The sequence below is a fragment of the Sinocyclocheilus grahami genome, unplaced genomic scaffold (assembly GCF_001515645.1).
Source record: "Sinocyclocheilus grahami isolate Dianchi unplaced genomic scaffold, SAMN03320097.WGS_v1.1 scaffold225.1, whole genome shotgun sequence".
In the NCBI taxonomy this organism is placed as follows: domain Eukaryota; kingdom Metazoa; phylum Chordata; class Actinopteri; order Cypriniformes; family Cyprinidae; genus Sinocyclocheilus; species Sinocyclocheilus grahami.
Window position 1 is genome coordinate 544,163 of NW_015505404.1, and position 21,294 is coordinate 565,456.

At 36.3% G+C, this 21,294-nt stretch overlaps 4 protein-coding genes across 6 annotated transcripts in view; 3 read left to right on the plus strand and 1 right to left on the minus strand.

Annotated features, from left to right (window-relative positions):
- LOC107596923 (ran-binding protein 10-like) overlaps nt 1–2,925 on the minus strand; it is a 30,359-nt gene extending 27,434 nt beyond the window's left edge. Inside the window, exon 1 of one of the 2 annotated variants that reach the window (XM_016287783.1) lies at nt 2,548–2,925. In XM_016287783.1, the coding sequence (XP_016143269.1) occupies nt 2,548–2,746 (199 nt within the window). In that variant the 5' untranslated portion in view covers nt 2,747–2,925. The remainder of the gene's footprint in view (nt 1–2,547) is intronic. The other variant, XM_016287784.1, reaches the window with a different exon arrangement.
- On the plus strand, nt 145–11,880 carry LOC107596925 (nuclear transport factor 2-like). Its single transcript, XM_016287785.1, has 4 exons — nt 145–148; nt 10,133–10,214; nt 11,330–11,428; nt 11,719–11,880. Exons 2-4 carry the CDS (start codon nt 10,158–10,160, stop codon nt 11,827–11,829), a joined length of 267 nt encoding a protein of 88 aa, XP_016143271.1. The 5' UTR covers nt 145–148; nt 10,133–10,157; the 3' UTR covers nt 11,830–11,880.
- tsnaxip1 (translin-associated factor X interacting protein 1) lies at nt 2,911–8,498 on the plus strand. The gene is made up of 12 exons (XM_016287871.1): nt 2,911–2,946; nt 3,137–3,230; nt 3,501–3,697; nt 5,309–5,444; nt 6,020–6,189; nt 6,511–6,582; nt 6,678–6,780; nt 6,877–6,992; nt 7,277–7,405; nt 7,506–7,664; nt 7,846–7,955; nt 8,345–8,498. Exons 1-12 carry the CDS (start codon nt 2,911–2,913, stop codon nt 8,496–8,498), a joined length of 1,476 nt encoding a protein of 491 aa, XP_016143357.1.
- A 4,115-nt stretch (nt 11,881–15,995) lies between the features above and the next one.
- The window catches only part of edc4 (enhancer of mRNA decapping 4), a 25,632-nt gene continuing 20,333 nt past the window's right edge, over nt 15,996–21,294 (plus strand). For both annotated transcript variants that reach the window (XM_016287786.1, XM_016287787.1), the window contains exons 1-11: nt 15,996–16,188; nt 16,835–16,991; nt 17,607–17,718; nt 18,048–18,147; nt 18,402–18,588; nt 18,868–19,015; nt 19,126–19,230; nt 19,374–19,483; nt 20,410–20,493; nt 20,653–20,748; nt 20,880–20,979. In XM_016287786.1, coding sequence (XP_016143272.1) covers nt 16,101–16,188; nt 16,835–16,991; nt 17,607–17,718; nt 18,048–18,147; nt 18,402–18,588; nt 18,868–19,015; nt 19,126–19,230; nt 19,374–19,483; nt 20,410–20,493; nt 20,653–20,748; nt 20,880–20,979 — 1,287 coding nt within the window. In that variant the 5' untranslated portion in view covers nt 15,996–16,100. The remainder of the gene's footprint in view (nt 16,189–16,834; nt 16,992–17,606; nt 17,719–18,047; nt 18,148–18,401; nt 18,589–18,867; nt 19,016–19,125; nt 19,231–19,373; nt 19,484–20,409; nt 20,494–20,652; nt 20,749–20,879; nt 20,980–21,294) is intronic.

A 21,294-nucleotide genomic window follows, 5' to 3' on the forward strand; every position in this document is an offset into this window, starting at 1 on the left:
AACCACAAAGAAACAATCCATGCTATGCTAATCTGTATCTATTTATCTTTATCATTAATCTTCTCACAGGAGGTGGTGTAGAAACAATATATGCATGGGTGTAGTGCTGCGAAAGTCACATTTCCACTCTCCATTAACGGGCTCACGTCCTTGTCAGTGTGACGATAAGTAAAATGAGGTCCACAACAAAGCTAGAAAATGAGCCTCTGGTGTCTTTTCCCCTTGTTTCATCATGCAAAGGCTTGACTATTTTTTACATGCTTCCTAAATCAAGATGGAGAGCCATGTGGGTTAATACAATATAACATGGCATAAACATTGCACATATTTTCATCACACTATTTGACAGCATATATCTAGTGTCTTTACTTGACAGAAACATGGTGTTACCTAAAATTCAGTCCACAGAAACAGAATCTGGTACACTGGCCAAAATAGCACTGAAGGTTAATAGACTGCAGGTTAAATCATTTATTAACTGGAGCTGCTTTAAATATACTACTACAAGATGTATATAATGACTCTAGATTATAGTAACAAGCCTTTGTTTGATCCTAATCTAATCACTGCAATCCTGCGTTGAGGATAAACTGACCAAAACAGTCAGGCTGACAGAACAAAAAGAAACAAAGATCCTTAACAACAAGAAAAGAAATCAATATGAGTATATCAATATCATCTGACTCTTAAAAATCAAATTCTTGGCTAACATCCGCCACCATATGAAGTGGTAAACAAACCCATAGCCTGAAAGGAGATAGTTGCCATTGAGGTACAATTTTCCATAGACACAAAGCAGTGTACATTACCAAAATAATGCAGCGTTGTTCATTGATGTGTCAAAGGGGATGAACTAAACTATAAGGATAACCTTCCCACTGGGCCTGAGCATTGACACAAACAGCTGTCAAACAGAACACACAACATGTAAGAAGATGAATGGCTATAGTCTACACACCAGTGACCCTCAATAGGTAACAATCCTAAAGTATTGCACAACAGGCCTACAGACACACATCATCAAATTAGAATTAGGCTCCTTATAACAGCATTTGTGCCTAAACTAAAAATAACCAGGGTACATGTCAGTAACATTGCAGACATCACAATAAAGCCTTTTTACAAGCCCAATCATTCACGTAGATGCTACAACAAAAGAGCTCTTTGTTACATTTATGACATGGAATATCACTAATTTAGTTTTAATGGCTAGTCAAGAAAGCTACTTCAATTAAATATCATACAAGTAGGCTTAATTGTACAGTTGCTGTGTTTAGTAAATGCAAATTAACATCTAATCAGTTCGCACTCAGAAAACTAGAATGTATACTAGCAACTATATCGTTCAAACTAACTAAAGAGTAAGTAATAGCACTTAATGAATTATTACTGGTAAACTGGAATAGACACCAGCAACAATTACAATACATATTAGTACGAATGAATAGTTGATATGTGAACCTCAGATTTCCATAGAATTCAATGGCAGAAATGTGTAACTTGTTACCAGGAACGATATAGGCCTAAGTTATTTGGCACTACTGGGACAGAAGTGACTAGTGGCAATAAGTTATTGTAAATACTATACAAGTACTAGACTAATTAAACAGATACAGGTCAATACTGGAATGATGACTAGTCTAATGTACGTCCAGTGAAATAATTAGTCCGTTGTAATGAAAAAATAAGTACTAATAAAATGAAAAACAGACAGCCTACTAGTTCGCCTGAAAGAATAGTTTTTAAAACATAGGCACTAAAAGCTTATAAATTGTGCATAGTCATAGTTCTTTAAAAAAAACTGCTTTATTATGTATTCTGTAGAAGCATGTAAATAGTTGTTAAACAAAAAAAGTACATCTGCAATGGGTAAATTCACAGACCCCCACCTGAGGCGACTGGGTCATTCGAACGCCACAACTGTTTAAACAGCTAGTGTTGGGGAATTCGAATTCATTATTATGGCGAATTCGGCGATTCGCTCAGATTCGAATCATTCGATATCGTTCGTCAACTCAAACACGCACCAAAAACATTTCCAGCGATTTGTTTCGTTGTGATGCGGCGCGCGTCCTTACATAAATCACCCGATAGCGGATAACAAAACACACTTATGCAATGCGGAGTAAATTAACAAGCATTTGCAATGGTGTAGCTGCTTAGCTGCCCTTATTGCCCTGCCGTGGCTAGCTAGCACCAGCCTCGACTAATTCACCGAAAGGGAGTTCAAACCATAAGCTTGGCAAATCAATAACACTTGATGTTCTTGCCATGGCGATAGGGAAAAGCTAGGTGTCCGAAAGCTAGATTCCCCAGCCGTGCTTATGCCCCAAGCTACTCTCGCTAACCGAATTCTGACATGATGTTTTGCTAAATGTCAACCCATTTGGACATTCCTCTTTCCTTCCATGCAACAAAGCAAAAGGGACGGGAAAAAAGCAGCTCAAACTAGATCGGGGAGATTGCACATATTCGAGCGCAGCGAACCAGCCGGGATTGTCAAGGCCTATTTGGGCTGACAGTTCAGCGTGTGTCACATCTGTATACCTTTGTAATGCACCCGCAGATTATTCTGTGAGAGTCCGATGTAGCTGTACTTATCCTTGGGGCTCCAAGATCGGGGTAAGGGGGTCTCTTCCTCATTCACGGCCGGGTACAGCCGCTTCAAACGCTCGTTTAGCTCATGCTCTTGATAATTAAAAGCAGGATCTCCTGTTAGCAGGCTCCCCGCTCCAAGCTCTGCCATTTTTGCTTATGTGTTCGTATTCCTTCTAGTAATCCTACCCTGTTGTACCAGTCCGCTGAAAAGGAGAGAGCGCTAGACTAAGGAGAGAAACAGCAGCGGAGAGATATCCCGGATAACAGCGGCTCTACAGTGGCGTGTGGGTACTGTAGTTGAACACTGCTGACATGAGGGAAGCGCCACCAACTACCTTTAGAACGTTAGTATACACAGCACACTACATATATTACACTGCATCTTACTCTCTTACTTTCAAGTAAAGGGATGTAGTTTGACTCTGTCCAAACAATCCACAAAAACAAAATAAAAATGTGTATATATTATGATATATAAGTGTTTTTCAATACTAGTATTTAAGAAACTGTTTTCTTGCTTTTTCCCTGCCTTATAAAGGTTTTCCAGGAGGTGTTTGGATATTTAATTGAAGAATTTAAAACCTATAAGCCTATTTTCTCTGCCATCAAAAATGAGTATGACGTCACATTAGGTATGTGCAATCTTTTTAGTTATTTTTTGGGGGGTAAAATCTTTGTGCTAGCAGGCTACCACCATTTCTAGTTTTATGTTACTAATTATATCAGTATTGTATTAAACAAAAATGTGTAGTAATGCAAAGCACTTAAAATTAACTGTAGCTAACTAAGTTGTTTAATATCATGTCAAATAAAATGCTAATGGGACTCAATTGGTCAATAGTAAGTCATGAGGAAAATAATAGATGAGATGTCACTAATCAAAGTGTTAATGTCTCTCCCAGCACATCTTCGTGAACAGATCAGGAATCTGCTACCGCTGCGGGCAAAGCTGGTGCTTGTGTCGGAACAGTGTGAGAAGAGGATTCTGGATCAGAGAGTACAGGAAAGAGATGAGCTCCGAGCTCTGAAGCGAGAGTGTCAGCGTCTGCAGCGTGTCATCGAGAGTATGAGAGGACAGCAGACTGCTCTGCAGATTCAGGTGCAGTTCATTTATTATGCCTGTCCTTTTGTAGAGATCTGGCTACCTTGGATTATTCACTATTCTAAGTGGTTAAAGGATGTTTTGTCAGTATTTGAATGAAATGTACAGTATATCGGTTAATGACAAGCATGACCTCTCAATAGGCTACAATATGGGAAAGCTTTTCAAATGAAATCATATGATCCCATTCTCTATGAGAAATGAATCATATTATGTTGTGGTTTCTCTCAGCATATTATGTGGCTATCTTATTAACATTTGAACGCAGTTTGAATTTGAAATTAATTGAAATGTTTATGGCAGATGCTTGTCAGGGCCAAACGATGGGTCATTGATTTACATCTCAAGTGGTGCAGGTCATTCACATACAAATTTAATAGAGGAGGAGAGTGAAACTAGAAATATTCCTAGTGTTGTTGAATTAGATTTTATTGTTATACTTTAATTTTGTTTCTTATTTTTAGTTAGGATCATTTTTAGTAATTGTTGTTATGTGCTATTGTAATTTAAATTAGTTTTATATAGTTTGTGTTTTTTATTTGTCTTTATTTGTATTTAAGTTTTAGTAATTTTAGTACTTAAACTTAAACTTTAGTTAATTTATGTTTTTTAATCTAATAATTAAAAAAAATGTTTTATATAAGATTTTTTAAACTTTATTTAAAGGGATAGTTCACCCAAAAATGAAAATTCTGTCATTAATTACTCACCCTCATGTTGTTCCAAACCCGTAAGACCTCCGTTCATCTTTGGAACACAAGTTAAGATATTTTTGAAGGAATCTGAGAGCTCTCTGACCCTCCCATAGACAGCAAGGATCCTTACACGATCAAGGTCCAGAAACATAGCTAGGACATTGGTAAAATAATCCATGTGACATCAGGGATTCAACCGTAATTTTACGACGCTATGAGAATACTTTTTGAGCACAAAAGGAAAAAAAAAACGACTTTATTCAACAATTCGTCTCCTCTGCATTACCCTAGCGCCATTTTGGAGAGTATGCTGTTTTGTGTCAGCTGTGCCACGAGGATACGCTGTTTACGTTGTTTACACTTTGATTTGAACGAAAACAACGTATCCGCGTGGCACAGCTGACACAAAACAGCATAAGCAATTTACGTTCAGGATACTCTCCAAACAGGCGCTAGGGTGACGCGGAGGAGACGAATTGTTGAATAAAGTCTTTTTTTTTTCGCACAAACAATTTTCTCGTAGCTTTGTAAAATTACGGTTGAATCCCTGATGTCACATGGATTATTTTACCAATGTCCTAGCTATGTTTCTGGGCCTTGATCGTGTAAGGATCCTTGCTGTCTATGGGAGGGTCAGAGAGCCGTCAGATTCCATCAAAAATATCTTCATTTGTGTTCCGAAGATGAACAGAGGTCTTACGGGTTTGGAACAACATGAGGGTGACTAATTAATGACAGAATTTTCATTTTGGGGTGATCTATCCCTTTAAGCTTTATTTCAGTTGCTGAAAACAGTTGTTAATATTTTAATTTTAGTTGCCATTAACAATCACAACACTGCTGCTTCCATAAAGCATATATGACAATAGTAAATATATAATGAAACACAAACTCATGTGTATCTCTCCCACAGGTTGATCACCTAAAGGAGGATCTGGCCACCCAATATCAGCTATACAGGGATGAACGTGATGCACGAAAACTGCTCATCACCAGAATCAGCACAATGACTTCTACTCAAGACACTGAACATGATGATAATAATGAAGGTTATAATGAAGGTTACACGAATGACGATTAGTAGTTGAGTCTGAAAAAAATAAACAAACATGGAAACAAACATTTTTACTGCTGGAATTTAGTGTATGAGAAGAAGGAACCAGTGGTAGGATGACCACCTGTCTTAAAATTTGAGCGCTTTGTCACTCTTCCTGCAAAACGTAAGCAGTGTCCCGCATTTCAATTTTGTGTGTATTATTATTTTTTTTTTACCTGAAATTACAATACCACAATAAGAAAGATAATTTAAAAAAATTTAATTTTAGTGCATTAGTGCAGCAGTCATGTTATAGCTAAGTGTGGGGAAAATAACAACCAAAGCATTCATAGAGAGGGTTTTTTCTGCTGATGATGACTGGACGGAGCAAAGGAATCAGTGTGGACCTCATCAAAAGTCGTTAAATACAGCCGGGCAGGATTTTTTTTTTTTTTTTTTGAAGATGATGAATATTAGCCAGGCTGGAGCTTTTTTTACAGAGGTTTGATTGCCAGGAGTGAGTTGCAGTAGTCAGGAGGTTGAGTAGTGAGGAGGTGATTTGACAGAAACTTTGCTTGTTCCTCTCAGAGGATGAATCTGAGGATCCTGTGGTGGTGAAAATGGCTTTGCAGGTGTGTAGAGAGGACCTTACCAAAGTCCAAGTTGAGCTTAACCGCCTCCAAGCCGAATACAGTGATGTGGTCCCACGACGAGACTGGGATAACCTGAATCATATGCATGAGGAGACTTTAATAAAGGTATGGAGAAAAATAGATGTATTATTTTTAATTTACGTCCAAGATAATGAATCAACCAGTTTACCATGCAAAATATTTCGAGTTTATGTATGGTAGGATTAAATATTTTATCTTTTATATTACTTTGTAAATTGTATCTGTTTTATCTACTACACTACGATTCAAATGTTTGGGGTCAGTTTTTTTTAAATGAATAATTCTGTTCAGCAAGAATGCATTAAATTAATCAAACACCCAAAAGAGTAACTCTTAAACATCAAGCATGAAATAATGATATGTAATTGATTATAATATTTAATGTGATATCTTTCCATGTTTTAGCTGGAAACCTTACAGACAGACTTTGACCAGTTAAAGTCTGAGTATGACACACTGCTTGAGGTTCATCGTCAGGTACTTGAGCAGAGAAACAGACTTCACAGAGGTCTATAATGATAAATAAATAATCGTAAACTCATCTGATTACTAAACATTATTCTAATCAACAGTCAGCACCTGCTGTGTTACACTCCAATCAGTCTGTGCTGCAACATGGCTCTGATAACAAACATATTGTTACAACTCCCAGACCAAACTGGGAACAATGTTCAGGTAACAGTATCTGAACTGTCCAGGCTGTCGTATCTGTTCTTTATATAGTGCAGTTAAGCTTATGTTTGAGATAATCTTGTGTAATGTGTGTTGTAGACATACTAGGAGGCAGTGAGCAATGTAAAGAGCTCTTTGAAGGTCAATCCAGCCAAAAGAGGCTGGAGATCTTGCTGCAGCAGATGAATGGCCAAAATGAGTTCTTCACTGGTCTTGTAAGTGTTCTTAACATCAAAAATAGCAATAGAGCACTGCAGTGATGCATATTTATAGGCCAGCATGAAAGTTAGTATTACCCTGGTTCTCTCAATAAAAACCCAATAGGATTTTTCCATTGGCTTTTGGATTATTGCAGAAAATAATCTCTTTGACTAAATAAATTTATGATTTTTATCTATTTAGCCTACATATAATAATACATTAAAAACAAGATGCTAAACATAGGCATATAAATGAGCTACACCAGCTTTGCTAGGCTGAAGTAAAGTTGTTTTCACAGGGCACATCCAGTGACGTCCCCATTTATCTACAGTATGAGGGGAAACTTAAGAATCTTAAGCTCAAGGAAGCAGATGTAGTCAGAGTTATTAAAGACATCTGGAGGGAAAAAACTTTAGAGAATGAAAAGGTATGTATGGCATAACAATATCCTGTCTTGATTTGTTTAAACAGTCACTAGTTATGAGTATTTAATGCTGTATTTCTCCACACATTTTTCTTCAATGGAGAATGATGACTCCAGAGATCTGCAGATGTTTCTTCACAGCTATCTTGTGGAACATTATAAGGATAAGGCAGGAGAGTGGGCTTACAGCTTGATGGAAAGCATTCAGAACAATCTTGAAGATGATCTCATTTGCCTTTTTAATGACATCTTGATTGGGAAGGTTTGCGCTTAATCTAAAATAATCATTTGTGTAAATGTCCATAGCACTGGTGAACAATTAAGTCCAATGAAAGCAGGTTTTTCAGCTGCCCCCCAAAATATCAAATGTTTATTGGGATATAATATATATATACAGTATATATACTGTATATTAAATGTTGCTGACTGCAATTTTGTGGCAGGTTGATGAGAGTATCTACCATGGACAGACTCAGCTGCTGTCTCACTTGCTCAAGGTTTTAATTCAAAGTGACACAACACAATGCGGATCACTAACTGTCTTAGAATTTAGGTGAGCAAAAACTCTGAATTCCTCAGTTGAAAATGTATTGAATTTGTGTAAATGTCCATAGCACTGGTGAACAATTAAGTCCAATGAAAGCAGGTTTTTCAGCTGCCCCCAAAATATCAAATGTTTATTGGGATATAATATATATATATACAGTATATATACTGTATATTAAATGTTGCTGACTGCAATTTTGTGGCAGGTTGATGAGAGTATCTACCATGGACAGACTCAGCTGCTGTCTCACTTGCTCAAGGGTTTAATTCAAAGTGACACAACACAATGCGGATCACTAACTGTCTTAGAATTTAGGTGAGCAAAAACTCTGAATTCCTCAGTTGAAAATGTATTGTGATTATTTTTATTATTACATTATGTGTGCTAATTTTCAGTGATGCATTGAAGAAGGCCTTCCCTCTGAAGGCAGATCAAGACATAGAGGAGCTGTTGGCGGTGGCTCAGACAGAGCTGAAGAGTAATGGAGTGCGCATTGCTTATCAGACACTTTATACAGAGGTCAGTTTGAATGTTTTGGCTATAACCTAATTGAAGTTGAATGTATACACTACCATTTAAAAGTTTGGTTTGATGAGCTATTTTAATGTTTTTGAGAAGTCTCTTATGTTCACCAAAGCTGCATTTATTTTTTGGAATATACATTTAAAAATAATAATATTGGAAATATGATTATGATTTAAAATTACTATTTCTATTTGAAAACTTTAAATATTTATATAAATGTATTTTTTCCTTTCATGGAAAAGCTGAATTTTCAGCAGCCATTACTTCAGTCTTCATTGTCACGTGATCACATGATTTTTTTTTTTTTTTAGAAATCTTGATACATTTTTATATTTTTTGCTGAATGTAAAGTTTAAAGTCCAGAATTTATTTAAAAAATAAATCTTTTGTAAATGTATAAATGCCTTTACTGTCTCTTTTGAACAATTTAATTCATCCTTGCTGAATAAAAGTATTAATTTCTTAAAAAAAGAAAAAAACCTAACTTTTAAATGACACCGCATATATAAATATATATACTGTATATAGAATACAGTATAAACAGAATATATATATACATAAACACATGACAAATTCTGTAAAATTCCATGTTATACAATAAATTCAATTTTTATGACTGAATTCTGCGATTCCGTCAGCATTTTCTGTATCGTGGAAATCATAGGGCCCTACTAATGTAGCAAACGAGTATGATAAGCTCATTGTGAGAGTAAAAGATGGGGGCATTGTTTATTTATTTTTAGCATCGTGTCTCACCAACTAGGTGACAATGTAGTGTTAAATCACCATTCAACAGAGCACGGTTTATGGCGGGGGTTCCCCTGGTACAATTTGCATTCCAGGGGCTAAATATCACGTTATTGGGGTCGCTTCAACCCACGGCAACATTGTTAAAGTTATCATAAGCATTAAGTTAAACAAAAGTTATCATAAGCATTGTAATATTTGAAGTGGATGTCATGACAAATGTTAGTTGACTGGGAAGATTTAAAATGAGTGTTTCATTCATAAATTCGTTAGATCTTAACTTCATGCTGTGGAAATACAATCTGGAAGACAGAAGACAACAAACTCAGCACTAAAAAGAGGTGTGGCTATAAAAGGTCTATTTAGTGCCAGAAATCTAAAAAGGTGCTCTCAGTAATTTTGCCAATTAAAAACTTTACACACAAAGGATTTATTTAAACTCGCGTAGAAGTGAAATGGCGCCAAATTTCTATGCCTATCAGTTCTCCTATCAGAAGTTGTTTATTTACTACATGGAGCGGGTTGCCTCCTTATGGGCTCCGCCATGTTGGCATCACATGACCTGCTAGACATATTATGCAATTAACAAGTTGATAATAAAATGTTTACTTTACATATTGCTTTTAATCAGTGTGCGATGCCCTTAGCAAAGTATAAACAAAAGTATATCTTAAACCCAACAGCGTAGCAAACACAGTGCGAATGATAGTGACCAATAGTATATAAACTTAATGCACCCAGGTTGTTAGGCATCAATATGATGTCCAAGATCACTGGTACTATTGGCTCAAATGAAAGCCAGTTCACTTTCAAATGTAGTTTTAAAAAAGTTTTTTCCCCCTCTGTCTTGTCAGTTGTTGTCAACCCCCTTAGTCTGTCATATACATTGAGTCTTTTATTCTGTCTCCACCAGTGCCTGTAGCAGGGTGTATCAGAATGGGAGACAAGCCAATTTGGGAACAAATAGGATCGGCAATTGTCGAAAAGCTTTCCGTACGTATTTGTGTGTGTTTTGTTAGAGTTGAAGGTTGATTTAAAGGGATAGTTCACCCAAAAATGAAAATTCTATCATTAATTATTCATCCTTATGTCATTCCAAACCTGTAAGACCCTCATTCATCTCCAGAACACAAATTAAGATATATTTTATTTCCATTTCTTCTCTTCCGTACAGCATTAGCAGCACCACACGCATGCGTTGTGGAACTGTTGTGAATGGCAGCGTAGACTGACCTGGAAGAGAAGAAATTGTTAAATAAAGTTGTTGTTTTTTTATTTTCTTTGTGCACAAAAGGTGTTCTGTCAGTTGCGTTGCTGTCTGTGCAGGATCAGAAAGCTCTCGGATTTCATAAAAATATCTTAATTTGTGTTCTCGAAGATGAACGAAGGTCTTGCAGGTTTGTAACGACATGAGGGTGAGTAATTAATGGCAGAATTTTCATTTTTGGGTGAACTATCCCTTTAAAGTAATTTGATAGGCTAGGGTTTATTTCCTCTAATTTATTTTTGAAAATAGAGGTTGGGAGTTTCCCCACTATCAGCCAATAAATAAATGTGACAAACAAAATTAAACAAAATTGAGATTTATACATCATCTGAAAGCTGAATAAATAAGCTTTCCATTGATGTATGGTTTGTTAGGATAGGACAATATTATATTGGCTGAGATACATATATTTGAAAATCTGGAATCTCTAAGAGTGCAAATAAATCTAAATATTGAGAAAATTGCCTTTAAAGTCCAAATGAAGTCCTTAGCAATGCACATTACTAATCAAAAATTAAGTTTTAATATATTTATTGTAGGAAATTTATAAAATATCTTCATGGAACATATTTACTTAATAACCTAATGATTTTTGGCATAAAAGAAAAATCGATAGTTTTGACCCATACAATGTATTGTTGGCTATTGCTACAAATATACTCGTGCAACTTAAGACTGATTTTGTGGTCCAGGGTCACAAATAAATGTAAAAAATCTCTCAAATTGACCATATGTTGTGCATCCCCATTTAAATATTGATAAGATGTTTAATTACCATATGTATCTTTCAGTTTAAACAGTTATTATATACATTTTTTTATTATTCTTTTTTTTTTCCCAGAGCCTGCCCTTCACAAAAATAGCTCACAGCATCACAGCACAAGACCATCAGCCCACCCCTGATAGCTGCATATTGAGTATGGTAGTAGGCCAACTAAAAGTAAGTATTTTCTAAATTTAATTTTGACCTCTGAGAGTTATGCTATTACAGCAGCGCTCGAGGTGAACACTTTAGTCAAATATGTATGTGATAAGGTCTAGGAGGGCATTCTCCTCATTTGAAATGCATAACATCACCTTAATCCCAGTGGCGTTTAAATCGAGAGCGGCCGTGGACAGTTTAAGCCTCTCTTGATTGCCCTCTCGCTCCACCTTACGTGACATAGTACTGCATGGTCCAAGATTTCATAAGCATTTCAGAGCTGTAGTGTATGTGTGTTTGTCTATCAGGCAGATGATGACCAGGTGCTGGGCTTCCACCAGAACTTTCTGTTGAAAAGTATCAACACTGCCTGGGTTTGCACCAACGAAGTCTTCAGGCTTGCCCTGCACAACCTTTAAGCTTAAAGGCTCTCGGTGGTCACATGGCCTTTCCTCCTTCTCTTAATGTCTGTAAGGACCAGTGTCCGCTTGGGTTCACGCACACCGTACGGGCCTCTCTACTAACGGCTTTAAGCTGTGTTCAGATCGAGCGTCTGTGCGGATTTAGTATGTTGGGAATGCTATGACATTGAATATGTTCATGCAGGTTTGCCTGGTGAATATAAACACATAAACATGCAATAAATATAAACAACATATTATTCAATACATTTTATTTTTAGATTAATATATTAAGTTGCTCAAGCAAGTGGCAAAACATTTAAACACAGTCTATAGCTTAGTTTTCTTGCATTCAAAGGTAGTAGGCTATCACAAACATTTTGAATTAAAACCTACCACTGGCAGTCAACTCTTGTGCCTTTTCTTTTGCATTTAAATCTTTATAACAAGCAATCCTGCTGGCCATAAAGCACTTTGTTTTTTGTTTTACCTCCATGAGTGCCATTTATTATGTTGCCTTGTTTATCTAAAAGTGCACTTGTCCTGGCTTTAAACTTAACTAAAAAGCAATGTGATGACTGTGAAACACAGTAGATTTAATTATATGCATTTATGGTGTAATTATACATTTTAGTGTCTATCCATGTTCATTGTTTACCACGAACAATGTGCTGTCACTTTAATTCAGTGCATGCAGCAGAGCAAAAATAGACTGATACAGAAACAATCGCTGCAATGCTGCATACGCACCACTCCTGGAACACATTGCCAGACAGCATCCATGTGCAGTGTGAATGCTCTAACCCAGTGGTTCCCAACCCTGGTCCTGGAGGCACCCCAACACTGCACATTTTGCATGTCTCCTTTCTCTGACACACCAATTTCAGGTCTTGGAGTCTCTACTAATGAGCTGATGACCTGAATCAGGTGTGTTTGATTAAGGAGACATGCAAAACGTGCAGTGTTGGGGTGCCTCCAGGACCAGGGTTGGGAACCACTGCTCTAACCTGTTAACTTAGGCACTGAAAAAAATCCCTCATATGCACTGCAATTGGAGTATGTGTGAAACGGGTGTAACAATGAGCTTTTGTTTTGACCTGTCTTTATATGCATCTGATATTTTGTAATAAAGAGTTCCTTCACATTAAAAACTAACGTGACATTGTTCAAAATGGGTGAAACCTGGATGAAATACTTGGGATGAGATGTGTTTCTATTGAGCTTTTAGATTCTATTTATAAATATGCAGAGTCAAATGATGTATGAATGAATAGGGATTTAATATTGGGGTAAAATGAGTGCTATAAATCTCATTATTTTGAATTAGTCTTTATTTTTATATTTTCTCTAATTATTAGTAATTTTGTGCTTTTGTCACTTTTATTCATTTAATTTTTTAATTTTCATTCTAGTTTTAGTTATTTTAATACTTCTATTTATTTCATTACTAGTTTAAGTTTTTCTTTTACTTGATTTTAACTTTCCTTTTAATAAACAAAAAAGAATAGTTTTAGTTAACTAACAACACTGAGTACAGTGTGTGCTACAATTACAACAGTTGGGTTATCTTGCACAAAAAGCATTTTAGAACCTTGTGACTTCTTTAAAATTACTAAAATGAATTTAATAAAAGCATGGTCATAATAACCTAATATTTGGCCACAGGTGATGCCTTGTCATGGATTTTAGCATTATTAGTGGGGATTCATTAGTGAAGATCATTTCAATTCAGTACTAGGTTCAGTGTTTATGTGAGAAACTGACCCAGATTGCGTAGTACCACATTTTGTCATGTTTTTATTTTTGATTTCGCCATCATCAGCCAAAATATGCTGTAATTATGTAAAGATATTATGTACTTAGATGGAAAAAAGTGGATATCAGCCTTTAGTTTGCCGTGTGATTCTTTAATGCAGCTTTTGTCTTTCTGTAGCTGAACTAATATGCTTTGAAACTTGCATGTTTTTAGTGTAACAGTATTAGAATTTTTATCCAGGGTTAAGTTCCCTTCTCTTTAATGAAGTGTAGCACAGTTGTATGAGAGCCTCTGCCTAAGTCTCTTCTGTGTTTCTGCTTTGTCTAGGCAGATGATGACCCCATCATGGGATTCCATCAGAGCTTCATCCTGAAGAACATTAACGAGGCGTGGGTTTGCACCAATGACATGTTCCGCCTGGCGCTGCACAATTTTGGTTAAACGCCCCATGGCTAGCAGGAAGGAAGTGGGAGAAGGTGGAGGATGGGGTTCCGCCCTGATGACGCCCGAACCCGTCAATCAGCCCTTCATTCATCACACTCAAGAGAAACGCCAGCGGATTACAGCAGTCAATCACAGAAAACATGCAGGCATATACAGTACTGCCTCTACTCCAGAAATGACATGTTTCTTTGCTGAAAGCCCACACATCCATCAAACTGACCCTTTTCCTTCGCCAACCTGCATGATGATGGGGAGCTTAAATATCAGAGGACACCCTGACCAGGACAAATACGTATTACCCTAACCTTGGCTGTTTGATATTTACATTTTAGTTGCTGATTTTGACTTTGAAATAACAACCGTCTTTCTTTCTTTCTTCTGAATTGTGTTCAGCTTGTTTTTAGTAAATGCTCATTGAAGTTTAATCTCTTTGTTTTCGCCCCACTTGAAAATTGGTGTGATGTCAGGTTGCTCTAGCTATCCAAAGAACACCACCCTAATTTCTCCTTCCCCTCAGACCAGTGTGCTTCCCACTTTCTGCTCACTGCTCTCTGTGACAATAATTTCCAAGCCACGATACACAATAAAACCTTTGACTTTTTCTTAACAACGTCATCATCTTGTTCATCCCCCTGTCTGGTTTTGCGTTGACCTTTTTTCCCTTTTCTACGCTTGCCTGTTTGTGTTTTTGATACTGCCTCATATTAGATTCTCACAATAAGATTATAGATTTATTTGAGCAGAGCAGAAAACAATGGAGCTGTTATTTCTCTTTTTACAGGTGGCCAGTGTTTCCTGAAGCAGTTGTTTAGACTTTAAAAAATAATGTTGGTTTATTTGGTAGAACATTGCTATTATTAGCAAAGGATCACATGTCATTATTTTGCCAAATTGTTCCTAACCCTAAAAATGGTAGAATCAGAAGTGGATGCTCTTGTTAAAAAGAGCAAAAACCGTAAGCATCCGCCACTTATGCCACATAAATAAAACAAGTTTTGCTAAGGTTAAGAAAGAGTTTGTAACAAGAAGAAAAAAACCCCCCAGATGAATCTTCTCAGTGCATTTATTCTTTGAGGTACCCTTTCTGAGAGGTTTTATTTTCCCTGTTTTCCATTGATTCAAATCTTGAAGATGTGGGATGTGATGTTTCATACGCTTGTATGAATGTAAATGTCATCGAGTTTGTAGTGTGGCCAAAGCTGTTATTGCCTTCCATATTTAGGCTTATACTTTGACATTTTCAGTATAAGAAGGATCACAGACACAAAGCTTGAAACATGACTAGTTGTGGGGGAAAAAGATGACTATTTTCTAATTTCCACAAAATGTTTACACTAAGGGAGTTATGTTCATTGTTTAGGATTAGAAAATCATATTCACAAAATATGAAGGCCTTTGTGCCAAGCGATGGTACAGATATTTTAGAAAGACGTCTTTTGCATTGTAGCTTTTTGCACTGAAATATCTAGACAGATCTGCTAGAACATCAGTATAATGAGTCACATTCTTGCATTATATTTTTGCTGGAATACATGTATTGTACACGTACTTCATGCTTGCTTGACCCTGCAGATATCCACTTTCTCTGTGGTTTAAGGGGAAGAGCAAAAGAAGACTTGCTTTTCCCAACAAAAGCAACAGTGATACAATGTGAATACAGTAAGAGACTACTTCAGCTGCCTACATGTATGTGGAAATAAAGGAGATCAAAGTAAAGTGTGCTGTTATGTTATTTCTATCGGTGGAAGGAATAGTTTACAACTAGTTGAAGGTGATTTTCTGACAACCACTTATAGAAAAAAAAGTAAATATAATAAGTTTAATGATTATGATAACACGCCAGTAAAACATAAATATGAATTTGTGACCTCTAAAATCAGACAAATTCAAGAGTGATGTAGTGCCTGTCAAGTTATTCACTCCGGAACGGAAGAAATCCTGCCAGCAGAGGCGGGGGAATGAAATGCAGGGAACGCTCAACGGAAGTTGACGGACGACTGCAAGCTTTATGAGGGGCGAGTTCAGACACAAAATTAAACTATTGAGAATTTGATAGTTTCCAGTGATTTAATCCCCCCTTCCCTACTCTATGGCTTCTGGTTCCAACATGGACATAGAGGGCGCGACCCAGCACCTTCGGGACATCTTAAAACTGGATCGTCCCGGTAATTCGGCCGGTAAGTTGCCGGGGAAGGGAGCAGCTAGGCCGCGGCGCGATGATGCTGCGCAGCGCTGGATTTCAGCACGAGCCACCTGACTACAGTCGCTCAAAAACGCGGGACAGCGCTAACTATGTTTTATAAGTGACAAACATCATGTTTTGTGTATTAATGTGATTTAATAAAAGGAGGGGTAATGTAGCATGTAAGGGCTAAACTCGCAGCTGCTTTGCTCAGACAGAAAGTGTTGAGTATTAATTGCGACATGAGCATAAATGTTATTCAAGAGTTTAATTATATTTGATATGCATCAGTATGCAGTGACTTGATAACGGTGACATTATAGGTTTCTGAGAGAAGACATGTCAAGTCAAAAAGACGGTTTCAAAACCGATACAACTTTTTTGTGCATCATAACAAGGTTTTGCCTTGTGTTAGAGCAATACATATTCAATATGTTACACACGTCGTATTTATCAGGTATGCACACCTCATATATCATATATACTTATATATTTATTTATTTATTTTGAAGAAGAAAAAACATAATATTGGGAGGGAAAATGTAAGTCATATTAGTTGTATTGAAAGTCATTAACGTAATAGTCAGAGAGTGCACCAGTGCATTTTTACGACTTGATTTATCAGTCATTTCATTCCACAGAGCCCTCTTTGGTAGAGAGCCAGAGAAAACCATCTTTCAATGGAGAGTTGAATGGCGTTCTTGGAGCGGATCTTATTGGAGCAGGAGGACTTGCGACAATGGTGGAGCCAACTGCTCACAACTCAGACAAACTTAATGGACAGGACACACAGACTATGTATGTTTTGCTGTCATTAGCACTGTATATTTATGTTCAACGCATTCTTTAGCAAACCATTAATGCTATCATATTGTCATTATCTTCTTATGAGCTGTAATTATTTTATATACTAGACTTAAAATGTTTTGCTTTATAATATTTACACTACCCTTCAAAGCTTTGGGATCTATACGATTTTTAAATGAGTCTCTTATGGTTTGTACTTTTAATATTTTTTTCTGTTTTAATATATTTCAACATATATTTCAAAAATAATTTATTCCTGTGATGAAAAAGCTGAATTTTCAGTAGTTATTTTCCACAGTTATTTTTCAATTTTCAGTTATTACTCCAGTTTTCAGCATCACATGATCATTCAGAAGTCATTCTGACATGCTGTTTTGGTGCACAAGAAACTTTTTTTTCTTATTAATGTTAAAAGACAGTTTAATATTTTTGTGGAAACAGTGATGAATAGAAAGTTCAAAAGAACTGCATAGAAATCTTGCAATAGAAATGTTTTGTAACATTATTTATATATATATATATATATATATATATATATATATATATATATTTATTAGAGGTCTTTATTGTCAATAAATCCATATATATATATTTTTTTTGTACCAGCTGCCTTTCAGGAGATGATGGGTCCACCTGTGTCCCCATCAGAGCAAACAATGTTGAAATTGTGTCCAGTCGTGACTCTAGTATTGACAGTAAGGCTCGTGGCAGCAACAAGGTGTGTAAATTAATGAACTTGTGCAGAACTATTTATTATTAGCAGTTCAGGGATTCACTGTCATTGAAAACCTAGGAAAGTCATTGAATTTGTATTTGGTGTTTCCAGGTGTGGAAAGTAATTTGAAAGTAATAAAATCGTGAAAACAATGGAAATTTCTAGTCGGTAAAATCTTCCACTAGTGCTCAGTTATGAAAAATGTACGTGGCTAGAAATCTTTAAATAATTATTTTTTTTTAAATGAACTATTGGAAAATAGTCAAAATGAGTGGAAGCCCTGGAAATAGTTTTTTGCTCTCTAAATCTTTTCCTTATGACTTTTCTTATAGGTTAAAATTCAGCCAGTGGCCAAATATGACTGGGAGCACAAGTACTACTATGGCAATTTAATAGCCGTGTCCAACTCCTACTTGGCTTATGCCATCAGAGGTCAGTTTGCACACTGTCTTTGTCCATGGCTCATTTAGTACAGTCCTTTGAATTAGGGCTGCACGATAAATCGCATGCGATATTTAACCAGCTTCATCAAGCCCGCACGTGATGGAGATTTACCGCTGATTACAGAATGGCTGTACTGACAAGATGCGTGTTAAATTTTGCATGCGATTTATCGTGCAGCCCTACTTTGAATAAAATGTTGATGGGATTCAGCTGAATGGTTTGTAATTGTTTTTCACTCACAGGCGCAAACAATCATTCTATGATCCGAGTGTTGCGGCTGGGATCAACCGAGCGTTCGCTGCTGAAGGGCTTCACTGGTGCAGTCACAGACCTTGCTTTCGCCCACTTGGACTCCACCCTGTTGGGCTGCGTGGATGAGGCTGGAAACATGTTCATTTGGCAGCTCACTAGCCACAGCAGCAAAATACAGTATCCTCTGTAGATTGAACAGGAATTATGATAAAGATTTTTCACGTTTTGTTACTAAATCATCAAGAACAGCAGGTTAATGGGATTCTTGAAAGTTTTAGACCAGTAAAGTTTTTTTTTTTTTTTTTTTTTTACAAAAAGAGTCAAATTGTAAGGTTGTAATATATTTATTTTCTTTATTTCTCAAAAAAGAAAAACATCTGGATCTACATGTATAGTAGTATAATGCTAATGAGCAGGTGAACTCTGCTGTTTCTCCTTAACATTGATGTTTCTTAGCGATGAAGTGATCGTTCACATCCAAAGGCCTGAGGACACCCCACTAAATTCCAACCGCAGACTCATCTGGTGTCCCTTCATCCCGGAGGACAATGATGAGAACCCAGAGGATGCGTGTCAGACACTGGCACTCCTTCATGAAGACCGAGTACGATATCCTTGGAATTTGACAGTTTTATCACTTTCTTTCTAAAATGTCCTTATATTATTAGATTTTAAATGTTTTTAACACTATTACTCTCCTCACTGTGCTTGTAGGCTGAGGTTTGGGACCTTGACATCCTCCGATCCAATAACAGCTCATGGCCTGTGGACGCCACAGAACTGAAAGAGGGCTTCATCACCATTAGAGGACACACGGCAGTAAGTCCTGCTGCCTTTCAGCTCAATGTTGTGTCTGCAGTGTTGTATTAACTAATCAAGAAATTAGATTTAATGTAATTGCAATAGCACATCAGTGATTTATAGGGTGTGATGTTATAGGGTGTGTATTTCTATTTTTGCAGCGCATTAGTGAGGGAGCTCTGTCCCCTGATGGCACGGTCTTGGCCACAGCCAGTCATGATGGATTTGTAAAGTTTTGGCAAATCTACATTGAAGGACAGGACCAACCCAGGTACTGAGACATTATGAAATTGAACATGGTCTACTGTTCAAAATTTAGGGTCAGTAAGATTTATTTTTGAAAGATAGTAAGAATGCCTTTATTCAGCAAGTGTGCATTAAATTGATCAAAAAGGCATTTGTAATGTTACCAGAAAATTCTATTTCAGATAATAATTGTTCTTTTGAAATTTGTTCATAAAAGAATGCAGAAAAATGTATTATGTTTTCCACAAAAATATTAAGAAGCTCAGCTTTTTTCAACTGTTAATTGAATCAGGATAGAATAAATTCTGATAATAACAGATCAGAAATGTTTTTGAGAACCAAGTAAACATATTAAAATGTTTTCTTAAGGATCATGTGACACTGAAGACTGGAGTAATGGCTGCTAAAAATCATGCTTGCCATCACATATTAAATAGAAATCTTTACATTTATTTATAGTAATATTTCACAATGTAACTTGTTTTATTACTTTTTTCCATTAAATAAATGCAGCCATGATGAGCATAAGAGACTTCTTTCAAAAACACAAAATCTTACCGACTCCAAACCAACCAAACGGTAGTGTATAAATATTAATAAATCAAACAGTGGCATGTAGCTTTAAAGTATTTCTCAATTATTTAAACATTTATTGCTTTTAGTTGACAAGGAAAAAATATGCTAATATATAAATTTACAATACTCTACTCTGTGTACAATAATGTTATTAAATGTATATTACAAACATTTGACTGTAATTGCCACATAAATGTGTTGTCATTGTATTTAATGTTTTTAACATATAATCAATAATCAGTTATACTGTTAATAATGATTAGCAATATTACAATAATAGTTAGATTTTTTTGTTATTGATTATACTTCTAAAGCTCTCCTATAACTAAATCGATAGCCTTGTGAAAAATGTAAGTAAACTTGCTCCTTTTGCAGATGCCTGCATGAATGGCAGCCACATAATGGACGGCCTCTTTCCTGCCTGCTCTTTTGTGACAACCACAAGAAGCAAGACCCAGAGTGAGTATGAAGTTCATATAGTCTTCAGTGGTCCAAATTCAAAGTCAGCATCCCAAGTTGTCAGGGAATCTTGACACTGGGCTTTAAGCTGTCTTTACTTGAAATTGTGTCCTATACACATGCTATGCATTAAAGTTAGCCATTGATTTTCTTCTGAAGAGTTCCTTTCTGGCGCTTCCTGATCACTGGAGCTGATCAGAACCAGGAACTTAAGATGTGGTGCACAGTGTCATGGACGTGCTTACAAACTATCAGGTCTGTTCATTTCTTAATTGTTCGATATATGTTATTTGGTGTTCAAGCTTGAGCATAAATATTTCTCCTATATGGATAATGGTAGCTTATATTTGTGAATTTTAGAAGAACTGTGAATTTGTATGTTTCAGGTTTTCCCCCGATCCATTCAACAGCAGTGTACTACCCAGCTTGAAGGCCAGTTTGGACCTGTCTGCAGAATTTCTCATTCTCAGTGATGTTCAGAGGAAGGTCAGACTTGTTATTATTTAATATTTTCTATATATATATATATATATATATATATATATATATAATTATCTCCAAAATTCAGTGTTTATTGGTTTAATAAATGTAATAATCAAAAAGCATGTGTAATCAATTGATTTCATAAAACGTAAAAAATTTTAACAATAGTAATGCTCTATGATTTTTTTTTTCCAGATTGTCTGTTTTAATTTGACTAGATTCAGTGTGTTATGATTTAATGTTTTGTGTGTTTAAAAAAAAAAAAAAAAACGGCAGCAGAAGTTTGCATGAAGGGACCGACGGCCCTGTAGACACCAT

Excerpts from the sequence above, each read along its gene's own strand:
- tsnaxip1 (XM_016287871.1), top strand. The coding sequence starts at position 2,911 with ATGAGGGAAGCGCCACCAACTACCTTTAGAACGTTA. Across the intron at positions 7,665-7,845 it reads ATGACATCTTGATTGGGAAG|GTTGATGAGAGTATCTACCA; the intron begins GTTTGCGCTTAA and ends ATTTTGTGGCAG. Across the intron at positions 7,956-8,344 it reads CTAACTGTCTTAGAATTTAG|TGATGCATTGAAGAAGGCCT; the intron begins GTGAGCAAAAAC and ends GCTAATTTTCAG.
- LOC107596925 (XM_016287785.1), top strand. The coding sequence starts at position 10,158 with ATGGGAGACAAGCCAATTTGGGAACAAATAGGATCGGCAATTGTCGAA. Across the intron at positions 10,215-11,329 it reads CAATTGTCGAAAAGCTTTCC|AGCCTGCCCTTCACAAAAAT; the intron begins GTACGTATTTGT and ends TTTTTTTCCCAG. Across the intron at positions 11,429-11,718 it reads TGGTAGTAGGCCAACTAAAA|GCAGATGATGACCAGGTGCT; the intron begins GTAAGTATTTTC and ends TTTGTCTATCAG.